Here is a 15,970-nt window from a genome sequence, read left to right on the forward strand (position 1 = left end):
CCTGGGAAGGAAGAGGGTAGGTAACCCACAACTGTGCCTGCCTCTTCTGCCATCAGACTGCTCTTTGGACACCCACCCCCACCCTTGCTGAGCCAGCGAAGGCCAGCAGGCAGGGACGGGGACAGGGACCAGCCTCTGTGCATCCCCTGGTCACTGTCCCTGAGCAGCAGGGCTTGAGGGCTGACTCCAGGGGAGCAGGGCCAGGCAGACAGCTTTGGGAATGGCGAGGGAGGGGGGGTGGGGAGCAGAGGGGACAGAGCAGCTGGCAGGAAAAGGTCCCATCTAAAAAAATAAGCCAGGAAGAAATAAATCCTGTTCAGTGGAGCCTTATCTTTGCCCTTGACGGTAACAGGCAGGGTAGCGCTCCATGGCGGGGGTTGGGGGGAGGAAAGGCCGAGGGCTCCACCAAGTAGAAGGGTATAGATGCCTTCAACCTTTAAGAGACACTTTCCCTCTTGAGCCGCCAGAACATAGAAATGGCTCTTTCAAAAAGCAGCCTTGTGGAAAGGTGAAAGCCCGGCTGGCTCGCAGGCAGACGCTGGCAAGAAATGCCCACGCTATCACGTTTCAGGCCAAGGCCTGTCTGGAGGCCTGGGACGCGGCCAGACGGGCAGGTGGGCAGGGCAGTGGTCTGCTCCTCCCGCCCATGAGCACTTAAGTGCCCGGCGGCCAACACCTCAGAGATGAGGGTGCAGCGCCCTCGCTCTACGTCTCTTCTGCAGCACTGCCTGTGCCCGCTACCCAGGTTCGCTTTGCCATCCCCGTGGGTCCCAAGTGCAAGGTCACTGGCAGCCCCAGGCCGGCTCCCAGGGGCTGCCCTGGTTCGAGGCCTCCGTCGGCAACAACCATCCTCTCTCCTTCTCAGGGAAGATGCTGTTCCACCCCGCCACGGTCCTCTGCAGGAGGGGGGTGCTTCTCACCAAAGAGCACTAGGCTGAGCCACAAACGCCCCGTTCCGACGTGGGGTGGACTCAGGTCCAGCCAGAGCCGGCAAGCCTCACACCAAGTCTAGCTGCCATCACCGTGTGAGGAGTGGAGGCCAGAGATGAAGGAGAAGAGGGGTCCCCAGGAAAACCAGGACTGGGGAGGAGGAAGGCAGGACACGAGTGGCCTCAGGCCAAGAACATCAGGGCACGGGATCACAGGGTCTCTGTCTCCTGCTCTGGCCCGGGTCTGTTGAGAAGCTCAAACGTGTCTTCTACCACTTGCCACAGGCAGTTGTCCAGCGGAAACTCGTTATCTACCAGGTTGACCAGGAAGTAGTTGTCGTGGATGTACTGGATGATCATGCGGGACGGAGACTCCTCCTCGTACAGCTTGCCCCACTGCTCGATCCACAGGGCAAAGGCTTCATCCTGCACACACGGGCACGTGCGGACACACACACACACACACACACACGCACACGCACACGCACACACACACACGGGCAAGGTTAACAGAGCTGCAGGTCAGGGCTCCACGCTCAGCGCCCCAAGGGCCTCCATGCTGCCCAACAGGACATTTCCCGGAACAGAAACGAGGCTCACTGCCAGGGTCACCTCCCATCCCCCAGCCCAGAAATCAACACCTCGAGGCAGAGTCCACCAGCCCTGGGCTGCCACTGCCACTGCCAGCCTAAGGTTTGCAAGGTGGGCAGGGCAGGCCCGCTCCCAGCATCCTTACCTTCCAGAACATGAAGCTGACAGGATCCACCACTGTAGGCTGGATGATTTCTCGCCCAGGGAAGATGCCCCAAGTGACTGCATTGGGCTGTAGCTCGGGGGCATTGGTGATGTTTTCACCCTGATGGGGGGGTGGGGTGGGGGAGGAGGTCAGAACAGACCTGGGCACAGACACCTGCAGACCTTCCAGTGCCTGCGAACCCAGCTCACCCAACCCACCGGGAGTGCGCTCTGTTCCATCCCCTCCACCTGCCCCTCCCAGCTCTGCCACTCTGAGAGGCCACAGGCTGCTTCCTTCCTCCTCCCAGCCTCCAAGCTCCACTCCCAAGTCCCATCCCCCACATCCGGTGGCTCCTGCCGGCTTACTCTGCAATCCGTCCCCTCGTGGCTGCCCAGCCGGGCCTGTCTTTGCCACCGGACTACCACAGGGGCCTCTGACTCTAGTCTTCCTTGCCCCTACCATTCACACCACCGTCCGCCCTGACTTGCCGACGACAAAACACGGAGCCAAGCGACCGCTGCTGGGAAAAGCCTCCTTCCTGTGTTTAGGGGAAAACCCAGCTTCCAAGCCGGACAGTCGGTATTTAGCCTGACTCTGAACCCACTCAGCGGCGTCCCCAAGGGCTGCGCAGACAATGCCTTCGCACACCCTCTGCCCTTTCCCTGTAATGTCCTTGCCCTTGTCCTCAAAGAGTCCAGCCAGCCACACGGGACCCCTCTAAGCCTTCCCTGACCTCCCAGGTCAGACGTCCCTCCCCTGGGTCCCAGCATCCCATACTGAACTTTATTGTTAAAAGTGCAGCTGCATTTGTAATTACCCACTGACTGGGCCCCCTCACTAGGCTGGGGGCGCTCTGAGCCGAGGGCAGGGGCCTGGCTCTGTGTACGTGTATCCGTTTCCTCCGTGCCTGGCCAGGGCTCGGCGCTCGGTGCTCACCGAGTGGAGGAGTAAGCGTGGTGCCTTCAGCCCTGGGTGTCTGGGCCTGCTGAGTGCTGTCGACACCCCGGAAGCCGGCCTACCTTCACATCCACGATGTGGTAATTAACCCGGAGCTCGTACTTCTTCAGCACCTGCAGAAGCGCCCCCACCGTCTCACGGGAAGTAAAGAACTCCAAGTAGGCCTGTGGGAGAGGGGCGGGCACCGCCACATCAGCCCTGGGCCTCGCATGACCCTGCTCCGTGGGCTGCTAAGCACACCACGTGCTCCGCGACACCGGGCGCTGGCCCTCCGGGCCGTCCCAGGGAGGCGCCCACGCCCACACGTGTGGCAGGACTTGAGGCACTGGGACTAGCGTGGCCGTGCGGATCGCATCATGAATCCAGGCAAGGGGGACAGGAGCAGGTATGTGAGGTGTTTCAGTCTGGACAGGTCTGAGGGACACCTGCCCCCCTCTCACCACGAGGGAAGGTTCCACGGAGAAGCCATCTCAGAAAACGGACGAGAGGCCCAGTCTGACGAGCTGAGACATGGGAGAGAGGCCTGACTCATCCCAGCCTCCCCGCTCCCTTCACGGTAACACTGATGGCAAGGGCTTCTTGACCCCAGCTGCCTGTCAGGGGTTGAGTGGGGGCACTATTGTCCTCATTTCTCACATGGGGAAACTAGGTTCAGAGACGTTGAGCAACTTGGCCGCACGGAAGGTGCAGCAGACCTGGTACTCAAATCCACGTCTCTGAAATTCCAGAGCCCACGGGCTTTAGTTGATAATGTAATTTTACCTCTAGCACCCCTTTCTAGAGAAAGGTGCCAACTCAGGAGACCAGTAACAGTTCCATTTCGTGAATGCTTCCCGCGTTCTTCCCACGTGCTAAGCATTTCCCATGCGTTGTCACGTTTCCACCCCAGAATGTGACGGGATCTATCCCCATTTTGCAGAAGAGGCAGTTGAGGCTCAGAGCGGTCACGCGACCCGCCTGCCCAGGTCTGCCTGACATAGAGCATGAGCTCCTATCCGCTCTACCTCTCAGAATAAAGAGACCCCAGAGAGGAAGGCTTCTCTGTCCTCCTCTCTGGGGAACCCCTGGGTGCCGGCCGGGGTGGGGAAGCCCCATGTGTCCCTGCCACACCTTCTGGAAGACATAGCCCCCACTGGGGCCCCAGCCCACAATGGGGTCGGAGGATGGCTTCCCGTTGATGTTGGGCTGGGAGTTGATGGTGAGGATGCCCTGCCGGTTCACTCGAAGCAGCTCCTCCTTCATCAGGCTGGTCTCGGCCGCCAAGGGCTCGTCATTCCAGGGCAGGCAAGTCACCTGGGAGAGAGGGTGGGCCAGGCTGGGGCGGCATCACGCCCGGCAGCCCGCCTTCCTCCCTCTTGCGGGCTCCACCGGTCACCAGGCACCCCAGGTGGGGACTTCCCAGCTCACCCTTCCCTTTGCTGAGGTGCTGTGTCCAGAGAGAGGTGAGGCTTAGGTAAATGGGGGGCGGCATGAGTCCCAGCCCCGAGGCCTGGCCCACAGGGAGACAGGGCAGGGGACCTAACAGGGCCCCCACGGCCCTCACCTTATAGCCATTCTGGTTGGGCTCTCCCGAGAGGTAGCAGGCAAAGACTTCAAAGACGCTTTCTTCCCCGGTCAGCTCCTCCCCCCACATCTTCAGCAGCTCCTCCCTCGGGGACTTGCTCGTCAGGTAGAAGAGGTAGTAGTCCTTCAGCTCCCCGAAGGCTGGAGAGGAGGAATTGCCCCTGGCCAGGGAGGCACCCGGAGGGCAAGGCACACTCCTGACCCGGGGCTCCTGATGGAGGGACAGGCACCCCCACCCACCCGGGGGCATTCTTGCGAATCCTGTCCCTGACTGCTCCCCAAAAAGCATGCAGAGAAGCAGGCAAACTCCCTTCAGCTCCCTCCCAAGAAACAGGATACACTCGCACTTGCTACGGGGTCCCCAGCAGGTGCTCACCAGCGGCCGTTGGGGAACTCATCCCACTCCTGGGTGCGGTAGATGTAACTCTTTGGTCTGGAGGCCCAGAAGATGGGACGCACGTCCTCCTCCCGGCGCTTGGGGTGGGCACTGACAGCCCAGGGCAGGGGACGCCTGGGGGAGAATGGAGACAGAACGAATGAGCAACTGGCCAGAGGACGCAGGAAAGAGGGGCGCACCACTGAGCCGGATGGAGACCTCTGCTTTCACTCTGTGCATGGACTTCCCCCTGAGGCGGAACCCTAAGTGTACCGCTAGCCAGGGGAGACCTCCCTCTGGACGGCTGTGGCGGCCGGCACCACTAGGGCATGCTCATTCTGTGATTACTGACTTCTCTGCCCACCCGACCTTCCTCTGTGGCTCCTAGGCCTGAATTCGGGGCCGCCGGCTTCACCTGGGGTCCTCAATCCACATGCCCAGGCGCTTCAGCACCTCTGTGGTGGCCATCTCGCGGTTGAGGGTGTAGAAGTGGAGGCCTGGCACCAAGCCACTGGTCAGAAGCTCCTGGCACAGGCTCACAGCCTGCTCGATGCCATAGTTGCGGATGGCAGCGTCATTGTCTTTGATTGGCTCGATCACGTCCTTGATCTGCTGCGGTACCTCCAGCTTGGACAGTTTCACAAGCTGCCGAAGGGAGTGGTAGCCCTGCCCGAGACACAGGGGACTCTGGGTGCCATCTCCCAGCCCGTCTCTTCCCCGAAATACTTACTGCCCTCCCCATCCCTGCCAGGCCTCCTGGCCAACTGTCGCGTGGCACAGAGGGACTCCGGGAGGTCAGACCAGACTGTACACGTGCCCTCGCCTTGTCCTGCTTCTTCCACTCCACAGAGCATACCGGCTGCCCACGGCATTCCTGCCCTTGGTCTGAGCCAGCCCTTCTGCCCCTAGTTGTCTTTACTGATAACATAGTGGGCATCAAGGCCAGTGGTTCCCAAGCCACACTGATCATCAGCACGGCCTGTAAAACTTAAGTAACATGAAAGTTCCCAGGCCCTACCTCAGATCTATTAAACCAGAACCTCTAGGCATGGGATTTGGAAACCTACATTTTGAAAAAGCTTTTCAGATGATTCTGATGACAGCCAAGTTTGGGAAACATTGACTTAACCAAGATTTATAATGGCAGTGATAATCCCCTTTAGTGACACTTGTCAGCAGGCCCCTCCAACAGCCCCTGTTGCTGTCTGGGAGGGTGGGAGACGAGGTAATCAAAATGGGGTGGCATTTTCCAAGGACTGGAGCATCTGTCGGAAGGGAAATCCAATGAGCATCAAAGCACTTTACCAGGAACTTGGCATTTCAATTTCACCCCAGGGCCCTGGCCTATGCTAGGACAGCCCTCCTGGGACCCTCACCTGGATAGGAAAGATTCCGGGGAGGATGGGGCAGGTAATGCCTATCTCGCTGCAAGCCTTAACAAAGTGGAAGAATGTGTCAGCCTCAAAGAAAAGCTGGGTGATGATGAAGTCGGCTCCTGCAGATACCTTCTCCTTCAAGTACTTCAGGTCGGCCTCAAAGCTCCCTGCGTCGGGGTGGCCTTTGGGGTAACCTGCCGATAGGGATGACAGTTGGGAGAGGCTGGCTCCCACCTGCTCAAGGTGAATGATGAAGAGACCAGAAAGCTGGGAACCCAGAGTTCTCTGCCTCGGGGGTTCTGGACTCATCCCCTGCAATACTGCAGCACGAACGGGGCCGAAACAGTGGGTGGCTGGGCTCGCAGTGATGTGCCCCTCACTCTAGACATGACCCTCGGTGAGAGGCAGCCTATGGCCACACGCCAAAGAATTGTGGGGGACAGCTCCCTGACCTGCCTCACGTCCCTTGCAACCAGCCAGACAAACCAGGCTTGCACTTTGTGGCCACAGAAAAGAGGAAGTACCACATTCAGCACGGGTCAGGCAGCATCTGGGGTCTGGGCAGTGGATTCATTGAACATCAAAATTATTCAGGGATCTAAGAGACTGAAAGTTCAAAACCATGCACACAGAGGGAAACCTTGACTAAAGTGGAGATGTTCCACCTGAAGGAAAGAATGGACAGAATTCCGTAACTACCACCAAAAGCCCAATGGTCTGTCATAGGGGGAGAAGGGATTCACCTGCATCAAGTTCCTTATCAGTCATAGTCTGTCGCTTCTGATGACAGAGGCAGGATTGGTCCCAGCGAGCAGCCCCACCAGGTAACAAGCTCCTGGAGGGTGAAGCACTGGGGCTGCCGGATGGGCACTGAGGATGGGATTCGGGAGGTGGGACCACATGTCACCTAGGTTCCTTCCTAGCTCTGGAAACTGATTCCTTCCCTGAGCGGCCCTGCCTGCAAAGGATGACGGTAGGCCTTGATGAAGCTACAGCGGAGAGGGGCAGAGGGAGAGGGAGAGGAGGAGACAGAGACAGACAGAGAGAGGGAGACAGAGACAGAGAGAACCTCAAGCATGCTCAGCGCAGAGCATGACACGGGGCTCAATCCCACGACCCCTGGGATCATGACCTGAGCCAAAACCAAGAGTCGGATGCTCAACAGACAGAGCTACCCAGGTGCCCCCATTTGCAACTTTTTATTACAGAAGTTTGAAAACTTACTACTCCCAAGTAATGAAAACAGTATAATGAACTCCCAGATCTCTAACAGGGATCAAGCCAGAGGAAAGGAATACAAATATCATCGGGGACTGTCCAGTGAAAAGGTGCCCACAGAAGAATGCCCTGCCTGTGGGTGCACAGCTTCTGGAAGCAGAATCTGGTTAGAAACTGCATGCATACTCCTGACTCTGGTCTTCTTATATTTTTATTAAATTTTTTTTTTTTTTCTTCTCCTCTGTCTTCTTGATGATGAGCCCCAGGTATCACCAAAGTTAAATTATGTCCTGGTGAGGGGTGTTTGGTTGGCTTGGTCGGTTAAGTGTCCGACTCTTGATTTCGGCTCGGGTCGTGATCTTAAGGCTTCTGAGCTAGACCCTGGTGTCAGTCTCTGCACTGACAGTCCGGAGCCTGCTTGAGATTCTTTCTCTCTCTCCCTCTCTGCCCCTCCCCTGCTCATGCTCTCTCTCTCTCAAAAATAAATTAAAAAAATTTTAAAAATATATGTTAAATCTTAAAAAATAAATAAATAAATAAAAATAAAGCTATCGGGAGTGCTGGCTTCCTCAGCCTCAGCCCTGGGCAGGACCCTGAGCCAGGCTGCGGAGAGCGAGCCTGCTTTGCTGTGATAAAGGCAGTTTTGTTCTGAAGAAACTGCAAGTCAAAAGGGAAGATAAAAACTCTTGTTTCAAGGGGTGAAACATGGGAGGGACTGAGCACCACAATTTCACTTTCAGTAACAAGCTATTCTTCCAGCAGGAATTTCAAAAACAAGGAGATTTTCACAGCTGAGACTAGAGCTATAAATCATCAGTATCAGCAAACACAGCACATACTTACATTTAGATTTTGCTCCATTTACTGTATTTTCTGTCACAGCCCCAATCTGCTGTTTTCCAACCCTAGGATCAGCCTTGTCGCCCACTTTATGACAGGCGAAGCACCAGACCCCTCGGCACCTGCAAGCTCACAGCTCAGCCAGTCTCCATGCACGTAATGCCTACTGCACATGTGCATGTTCCTCAATTAACTGACCCAAGGGTGGCCAGTGTGGGCAGCTAACACTTGAACAGGTGGCAATGCCCGCCATGTGCCTGACTCCTCATCAGGGCCTCCTGCACTCACCTAAACACGCCTGTTGACTGTGAAAAGTGGATACGTACATGGGGGCCTGGGACTAAACCCAAAGCCATAGGCAACAACTAGCTACCTTGAAGCCACGTGGCTTATTTTTTAAAAATCACGTCACTTTGACATGCTACTTCCAGAATGTGGCTATGTTTGTTTTAATATAAAAATGATATGATTTTCCCAAAAAATGTTTCAGAAAAGTTGTCACGCTAAATGATGTGTCAAAGCAATCCCTGGACTTCTTGTATCTCTGGCACATCTGCTTCACCATATCCAAGCCCTGGTTTGAGAAGCTGAGGCCCAATCCCAGTAAGCGGGGGTAAGAGGGAAGGCCATTTCCAGCAAGTGAACCTTGCCTCTTGGCTGTAGCCCACAGAACGGACGCTGAGCTGATCCAATGCTCTCTCCTGAGAATTCAGAACCGATACTGAGACCTGTCGGTCAGTCCGGACTATTGGCTGGATGTGACATGTACACTTAGCAGCTGGCAGCTGGTCAGTGTGTGTAAAAGCACACCGATCCGATCTATCGGAAGCATGGAGCAAATGTGCGGTGGGAGGCAGAGAGGGGGTCGGGGTTGGGGCGGGGGGAACTCTGTGGCTCCAGACAGAATGAGGGAGGCCTTGGTTTCTGACTGCTTTCTGAGCTGGGGCCTAGTGAGGTCAGATGCCATTTCCTGACTGGGGTTCTGAGATTCCTTGCCCCCCCCCCCATCTTAATAAATATTCTTTTTGTTTAAAGAAGAATAGGGCTAGGAAGCAAGGTAAGAGTGCAAAAAGGCAGAGGAGTAAAAATTCAAAGGGTGGGGCAAGACAATGAGAGCAAGGGCATTGTGTGATGCAGCCCTGAGCCTCCCTCACCTGGCACAGGCTCCAGCCCACGGCGCCCTGGGATATCGGGTCCTGAACTGAGTGCTGGTGGGCATTCTGTGCCCCCTGGGCATGTCATTCCAAGCACTGGGAAGGCCCAGCCACTCACCTGCCACACAGACGTCAAAGTAGTCTCCAAACTCGCTTCGGATGTGCCTCACCAAGTCTGCAGCATAGCTGAAGCCTCCTTCCTCCTCTTCCCACTGGTCACCCACGGGGTCTGCAGGGGTGGCAGAGGTCACAGTCACTGGGTGTCACCCACCCTCCAGACAGCCTGTTTGTTTCTTCTCCCCACCCCCCACCTGGGTTGTCAGCTCCTCAGAGGTAGAGCCTTGATTTCCTCCAGGGTGCGTGTCCCTTCCTCCCAGAGTGGCACTTGGCAAATGGTGGCCAGGAAGACCGTGGCCATCCTGCCAAACGCTTACCGAGCACCGACTCTGCGGGCAGTGCGCCGGCAGGGCTAACCAGGGGGCAGCTGCGCCTCCTCAGTTAGCCTGGGGCGTCGGAGACCCCTTCCCTACCCAAATCTGGCTGTGTTCGGGCACCTCACCCAACCCTACTGCTTACTCTCTTGCCTCCTGGAAGAATGTCTACTCAAGTGAGTTCTTGTGGAGGGCACGAGGCCACAGAATCCCACCCGTCCGGCTCCTCCGTCTGACACTTGGGTGGGACAACAGGTACTAGAGGCACCAGCGACGGTCTCACCCCTGGGATTAATGCCAGAACCACACTCTTTGATTGGGCCCAGGGCTGGGTACAGCCAGCGATCGATGAAGCTGTGTGCAGCCAGGGCAGAGGGTTATCAGGCGCTGGCTGCATTCCTGCCTGAACTACGCCGGGGTCAGGAGGTCAAGAAGTGGCTCCATGTGTGTGGTACCCACAGTGCTCACTACCCACAGTGCCCATGGACACTACTGGCAGGGAGGGGACTGAGCGCGCTCAGTGTGGGACCCAGAGAAAAGTAAAGGACTGCTCCAGGGACAGAAGAGGCCTTCGAGGAAGTGAGATCCCAGATAGCAGAGTGCGGGCTCCACACCTCCCCTCAACGCCAAGATGTTCTTCAGGCCCAGCCGCTTGGCCTTGTGCAGATAGCCTGTGATCTGTTCCCGGCTCTGACAGCAGCAGGTCATGTGCAGGATGGTCTCCAGGCCACAGTAGTTCACGGCGGTGCTGGCGATCACCATGGAGGAGGTCTCCTTGTCTGAGCCGGGATCCCCTGCCGGGTGCCAGGTCACATCTATGAAGAGGGGGCCACCTGCCCCCATCCGATCAAACCTGTATGGAATTTCTTTCTGAAGAGGGGCTCCTGAGAGCACACTACCCTTCACCACCTTCCCTTGGGGCCCAGGGGTTAGGGAACCATCACACCCAGGTGGTAATCGGGCCACCTCCATTCGTCTCCTGCTGGCTTTGCTGCTTATTAGCTGTGTGATCTCGGGAAAATTACTGGATCTGTCTGAGCCCCAGTTTCTTCACTGCAAAAACGTGTGAAGAACGGTACCTACTTCGTGATAACACTACGGAAGTACTACCATAGACAATTCCACAGCTCTTAGAAAAGTGCTTGGTATACACTGAGCACTCAGGCAGTGTGAGCTTCGATGATGATGATGACGGCTGTAGAGATAACTGATGAGCAACAGCAAAACCCTTTCATGTGAGAGCAGTACATCAGCCTTTTCAAAGCGTTTGCACGCTCATTATCTCGGGTGAGCTAAGACACTTCGATGGTCAGAGGTTTGGGGAACTCTCAGAGTGGCAAACAGAGGCTCACTCTAGGAACGGGGAGAAAAGAGGGTCGGCAGACACAGGTTTCTTTCATGCTGCCTCCCGGCTGCGGTGCAGCGGCCAGCGGCCTTATGGAACAAGGCCACGGTTCCCGAAGAGCCACAGGTGTGCACGTGTGCACGAGCTGTAACAGGGTATTTAAACATCCTTGTGCCTTTAAACCTCAAAACCGTGAGAGCGACACATGGAAGATACAAATGGTAAAAAGCAGACGCTTTCTTTCTTAAAAAAGGAACTGCAATTCATAACGTGCTAACGTAACTCATTTTGCGTTTCTAGATCTCAAGAGGCCTAAGTCAAATTCCTAACTTGTGGAAAATGTTCTCCAAGCCGCTGCTTTATGACTTCCTAAACTGTATTTGTGCACCAGCCCCAAGTTCCGCCAAAGAATGCGGTCTGAGAGAATGAACATTTTTAACCCGTTGCGTGCAGTGTGTGACTCTAAAAATTCCAAGTTGCTTGCAGGGACTTTTATTGACAGCGAAGCTGCCGCTCAGATGATCTCCCCCGCTCTTTTCCACCCCCTCTGGCGGCCTTCTTCTGCCGGGTCAAAGTGTGGCCCTGCCCCCAGGCTGCCGGTTTCCCTCCCCCACCCCCCTCATTCGGCCCCTATTTCCTAAGGACATCAGCGCACCTCGAGATGAGATTGACGGCTCCCTGAGCGGTCCGAGGAGGGAAGAATTCTAGGGAGAACCACTTGTCACCAGATTCCATCCTCCGCCTCATCTTCTCCCTGAGTCTGTCGTGGCGCTCGGGGTCCAGCCCCGGCGTGGAACATCTCGAACTATCCTTGGAGCTCTCGCTGCCACTGCTGCTGCCCTCCGAGCGGGACGTGGGGCCACCGTCCCCTCTGGGTTCGTTCACCATGGCCGGGTTCCTGCTGCACGGGGTGGAGGGCAGGAGCGTCAGAGGGCAGGCAGCCAGGACCCGGAGTGGCAGGGTCAAGTGAGAGATGCTGCATTTCCACGCGGGAAGAAGGCTGGTGAGGGTAAGGGTGACGGTGCCCCCACCCAAGGGCTGCACACACCACAGCTATGACTGTCTACACTGCTTCACTCAAAGCTTTGCCCTCCACAGCTGCCTGGCTCTAAATAAACCAGCCCCCACCCGGCACAGAAACACGCTCTTTCAGCCCGTGGATCCTCGGTGACAGCTACCTGATGGAGGGTGGCACTGAGAACCTCCCGCTGCTGGCCTCCAAAGCCCACATTCGTAGGGAGGGGCAGCGGGGCCTGGCTAGGAGGACCTTGGGTGTTGGATGGTCCATCTCCGCCAGCTCAGACCCAGAGTGGGTGGGGACGAAACAGGAGGAACCTTCCCCCAGCCAGTGTGTTTGTCTGGGCGGAGGGAGGTGTGACAAGGGAAGAGCCCAGAGCTAGAGCTGGGGCCCTGCGCAAGGGGGCGGGGGCAAGGCTTCTAGGCGAGAGAGAAAGGGCTGGGGCTCTAGCAGCAGAAGCTGGAAGGAGGGGGATGTTGACTGGAGGCTGCAGGGGTTGGTGGATATGAGACCAACAGACATTCAGGGTCACTGGATCACTCTCCCAAGAAGGCAGAGCTCAGCCTGGCCCTGCCTGGAATATCTCCTGTTACTTGGAACGGTTTGTGTGCTTGCAGGATGGAAGGGTGCTGGCATGACAAGGCAGCCAGATTTCTCCTGAGTTCACGCTTCTCCAAAAAAAGACGCGTCATGGCTTAGAACTTGACATTGAGTAGGTTCCACAAGGAAACAGACCCAAATTCAGGAAGGGCATGAATTTATGTTCAACTCAGAAGAAAAGCTGTCCCTTCTGTGCCTGCCTTCCAGACTGTCCTCCTTACACACACCACTGAAGTCAGTTAAAGTAATTATAGTGACTGCACGGCAACCACATAGGAAGCCCTGGACCTTGGCAACCACAGGCAGGCCGACAGAGGGCACGGCGTCATTGGCCGGTCTGGTGGGGAAAGTAAGAAATTCTTAAAAACAAAACAGAACGCTACTCTTGCACAGCAATGTGCAAACACACACTTTTGGTAGCGAAAATCCAATGTGTGGTGACTTGGGGTCATCAGAGGAACAACCAGGCCAAGTTCATTCCTTTCAGGGATCATCCACTGCCAAGCCAGTGTTCTTAACTATTTGGGGGCTCTAGACTCCTGAGAAATTGATGAAATCCACTGCTCCTCTCCCCCAAAACACACACAAGTGCACATAACACACGTTTGCACGTCCAAAGTCAAGGAGTCAGGACCAGAGTAAAAACACTCATACCGATGATTTTTCTCCCTAGGGATGCCCATTTTGATCCTAAAACTCGAGGTTCTCAGCAGGAATGGCCAACGTGAGTGAAGAAGGGAAGAATGTCAAGATGGGCCTAGCTGGCCTTCCTCCTGAACTCAAGAGAGTGGCTCATTAACTGTCTGCTGGAACAAAACCAGGAGAGGGGGCAGGAAGCAGAACCACCCACGAACTACCCGCTCTTTCATTTCTTTAATAAAGACTTGCAGCATTCCTAGAACGTGCCAGGCATGTGCCTTCTTTCAACCTTCTACCTCCCAGCACTACTTACCCATTTTAAGCTGGACTCCCATAGCACCCAACACAGGGCTGTAATTGTGGCTTCACGGTTTTGTCTCCTCTCCTACCCCCCACCCCCCACCCCAGTGCCCTGAGACGAGAGCCCAATATCCTGCCTATGGCATCCCCACGATGATAAAAGCCAGCACTCAGCGCCAACAGGTCAGGCGCCGTCACTCTCTTCTCAAAATAACCCTCTGCCATTTACTGGCCACTCGCTTAATCTGTGCCAAGCACCGCGCAGTGCGCGAATGCAAAACCCATCGCTCCCAGAAGGGCCAGGGGTGGACACCCGTGCGCAGCCCGACGCAGTGGGCACCGCAGACGGCAGTGCCAGCGGCCCACAGGTGCTCAGCTGAGAGGCAGGTTTAAAAGGCTGGAGCCGGAAAAACACCACCGGCACCCGGGTGGCTTCCAAAACCGCGAATCGAGTCACCGGGTCACTGGGTCATGGTCGGGGCGGGGACGCGGACCCAGACCCGGTCCCGAGGGTCTGGGTCACCACCCCCCGTCTCAGGGCCGCCTCTTCCCCGGGGTCCCTCCGTCCAGGTCGGAGACTGCAAGGGAGTCTTCGTTTCAGGGTTGGAAGTCACTGAGGTTCGCAGCCATTGGAAGTTACAGAGGTCCCCCGGGGGGCGTGCGCCGAAGAGCTGGAGCTCACCGCCTCGAGGGCCGGGCCGGGCGGGCCTCCCTCGCTCCCCGCCCCTCGGTGGGTGGTCCCCACTTCCCGGATATCCCTCCCTGGCGACCCCACGCCTCGCTTCCACTCACCCTCCCTTGGCGGGTGACTCAGAGCCCTCGCACCCGCCGCAGCTGCGTGACCGCTGTGTGAGCGCCGGAGGACGGGCGGGGCGCGCGGGGGGCGGGGCGCGGCGCAGGTGTCAGGTTGCAGTGCAGAGGGAGGCGGGACGAGAGGGCGGAAAACATCCGTGCGGGAGACCGGAAGCTCCATCCCCAATATGGCCGCGCCCAGAGGTCCCTTTGGAAGTGGTCCCTCCACCGTCATGTGACGCGGGCCCTCGCCCCACCCGTCTGCAGCCACTCCCTGTCTCGGTCCCAAGCTCGAGAGGGCCACGTGACACTGTCGGGGCCAGTCACGTGAGGCGCGGATTCTGGGTGGGAGGGGGTCGGTGGAGGGTTCCGGAGTGGCAGTGAAGGAGGGAGATGGCGGGGTGCAGGGGGTCCCTGTGCTGCTGCTGCAGGTGGTGCTGCTGCTGCGGTGAGCGTGAGACCCGCACCCCCGAGGAGCTGGTAAGGAGCAGGCGGAGCCCGCCTGGGGAGGGGGCGGTTGCCAAGGGATGGCGAGAGGCGTTGCCGGGGGGTGGGGCCGAGCCGCGCTGGGGCCTCAGGTGGCAGCGGGTGGGGTCTGGGGACTGCATCCTAAGCTCTCGAAGCATCTGCCCGGCTTCACGTGCCCAAGTCTGGGGTCTTTTCTCATAACCCCTCCCTGGAATCTGAGGGAATATCCAGGCCCGCTCCAGTTAATCCCCTCCGTGTTTTCTTTTATTTCCATGTGAAAAGAGTTTTGAATGAAACCAGCGTTTTCAGAATGAGCCCCTTCCCTGGACTTTGTGCTTATCATGCAGCTGGCTTAGTTTCCCCAGCCCCTTCTCACCGTATCCCTCACCTTTTCTGGGTCATTGATAATCCAGCTTCCCTCTGCAAAGCACCCTGGGAAGACTTGAGTTGCTGTGTCCCAGAGTTGACAGGTCCCTTCTGTTTTCAGATTCACCACATTGTCAGATGGAACCTGATTTCCGCCCCCCCCCCCCCTTTAGCTGGCAAGGGACATCTTTGAGGTGTCCTGAAATCGTTATTTGAAGAACACATCAGTAGAAACAAAGAGCTCAGCTGGATGACCGTAGATTGCCACCCACAACACCCCCTATCCCAAAAGTGGTGTTTTTTTTGAGGTCTTGTTCCCATTTGAAAATACTTCGAGACGATGTGGAAATTAGCAACAAATTTCCATAAATACTTCTGTCTCTTTTTACTTTTAACCGTTAAAAGAGTCTTGCTTTTGTGGATCTGTTTTTCTAGACCATCCTTGGAGAAACACAGGAGGAGGAGGATGAGATCCTTCCAAGGAAAGACTATGAGGTGAGATTCTTAGATGCTGTCTTGGGTAACAAAAGCAGTGAGTGACCTGGTCACTTCCGACCGAAACATTAGGATTTCAGTGAGAGATGCTCTTTGTCTCTCCCAGGGAGTGAATGGGTAAGAAGAGGTCATGTGTCTCTCTCTCGAGAAACGAGCTGTTTAACAAGCCCTTTTCTCACCATGACCCCAAAACAGGGTCTGGGTATGTCTCCATGCATTCACAGGTCTATGGTACCTTAACCTGGATAGAATATGTTTGCTGTTACACTATTTGCTCATATAGCTAGAGACCCAGAGTCAAAGCCACTGATAGTGTGTGTTCATGACAGGTGTGGGACAGGAGTGTGTGCTTCTCTTCTGAGAGAAC

The 15,970-nt window shown here is 56.4% G+C and overlaps 2 protein-coding genes and 1 long non-coding RNA gene across 13 annotated transcripts in view; 2 read left to right on the forward strand and 1 right to left on the reverse strand.

The window, feature by feature from the left end:
• Nucleotides 1-315: 315 nt before the first annotated feature.
• Nucleotides 316-14,410, reverse strand: MTHFR (methylenetetrahydrofolate reductase). 8 transcript variants are annotated; one of them, XM_027060400.2, is made up of 12 exons: nucleotides 14,275-14,410; nucleotides 11,581-11,826; nucleotides 10,195-10,433; nucleotides 9,268-9,378; nucleotides 5,938-6,131; nucleotides 4,977-5,227; nucleotides 4,562-4,696; nucleotides 4,166-4,346; nucleotides 3,733-3,915; nucleotides 2,685-2,786; nucleotides 1,666-1,785; nucleotides 316-1,355 (listed from the first exon to the last, which is right to left on the reverse strand). In XM_027060400.2, the coding sequence occupies exons 2-12, from the start codon at nucleotides 11,811-11,813 to the stop codon at nucleotides 1,140-1,142; spliced, it is 1,965 nt and encodes a 654-aa protein (XP_026916201.2). In that variant the 5' UTR covers nucleotides 11,814-11,826; nucleotides 14,275-14,410; the 3' UTR covers nucleotides 316-1,139. The 8 variants fall into 8 exon arrangements, 7 of the variants coding, with proteins under 7 accessions (XP_026916201.2, XP_026916203.2, XP_026916204.2 ...); XM_027060402.2 differs by having other exon boundaries at nucleotides 11,581-11,823; nucleotides 14,275-14,408; XM_027060403.2 differs by lacking the exon at nucleotides 14,275-14,410 and adding an exon at nucleotides 13,796-14,224.
• LOC128312627 (uncharacterized) lies at nucleotides 6,120-7,388 on the forward strand. The gene is made up of 2 exons (XR_008292146.1): nucleotides 6,120-6,761; nucleotides 7,211-7,388. It is a non-coding gene; the product is annotated as an uncharacterized LOC128312627 (long non-coding RNA).
• Nucleotides 14,411-14,465: 55 nt separating the features above from the next.
• Nucleotides 14,466-15,970, forward strand: part of CLCN6 (chloride voltage-gated channel 6) — a 30,855-nt gene continuing 29,350 nt past the window's right edge. For all 4 annotated transcript variants that reach the window (XR_003420422.2, XR_003420423.2, XR_008292085.1 and 1 more), the window contains exons 1-2: nucleotides 14,466-14,754; nucleotides 15,544-15,603. Coding sequence is in view for 1 of the 4 variants with exons in the window: in XM_027060394.2 (XP_026916195.1) it covers nucleotides 14,668-14,754; nucleotides 15,544-15,603 (147 nt within the window). In the remaining 3 variants the exon portion in view is untranslated. The remainder of the gene's footprint in view (nucleotides 14,755-15,543; nucleotides 15,604-15,970) is intronic.

Source organism: Acinonyx jubatus, chromosome C1, assembly GCF_027475565.1.
Source record: "Acinonyx jubatus isolate Ajub_Pintada_27869175 chromosome C1, VMU_Ajub_asm_v1.0, whole genome shotgun sequence".
Lineage (NCBI taxonomy): Eukaryota > Metazoa > Chordata > Mammalia > Carnivora > Felidae > Acinonyx > Acinonyx jubatus.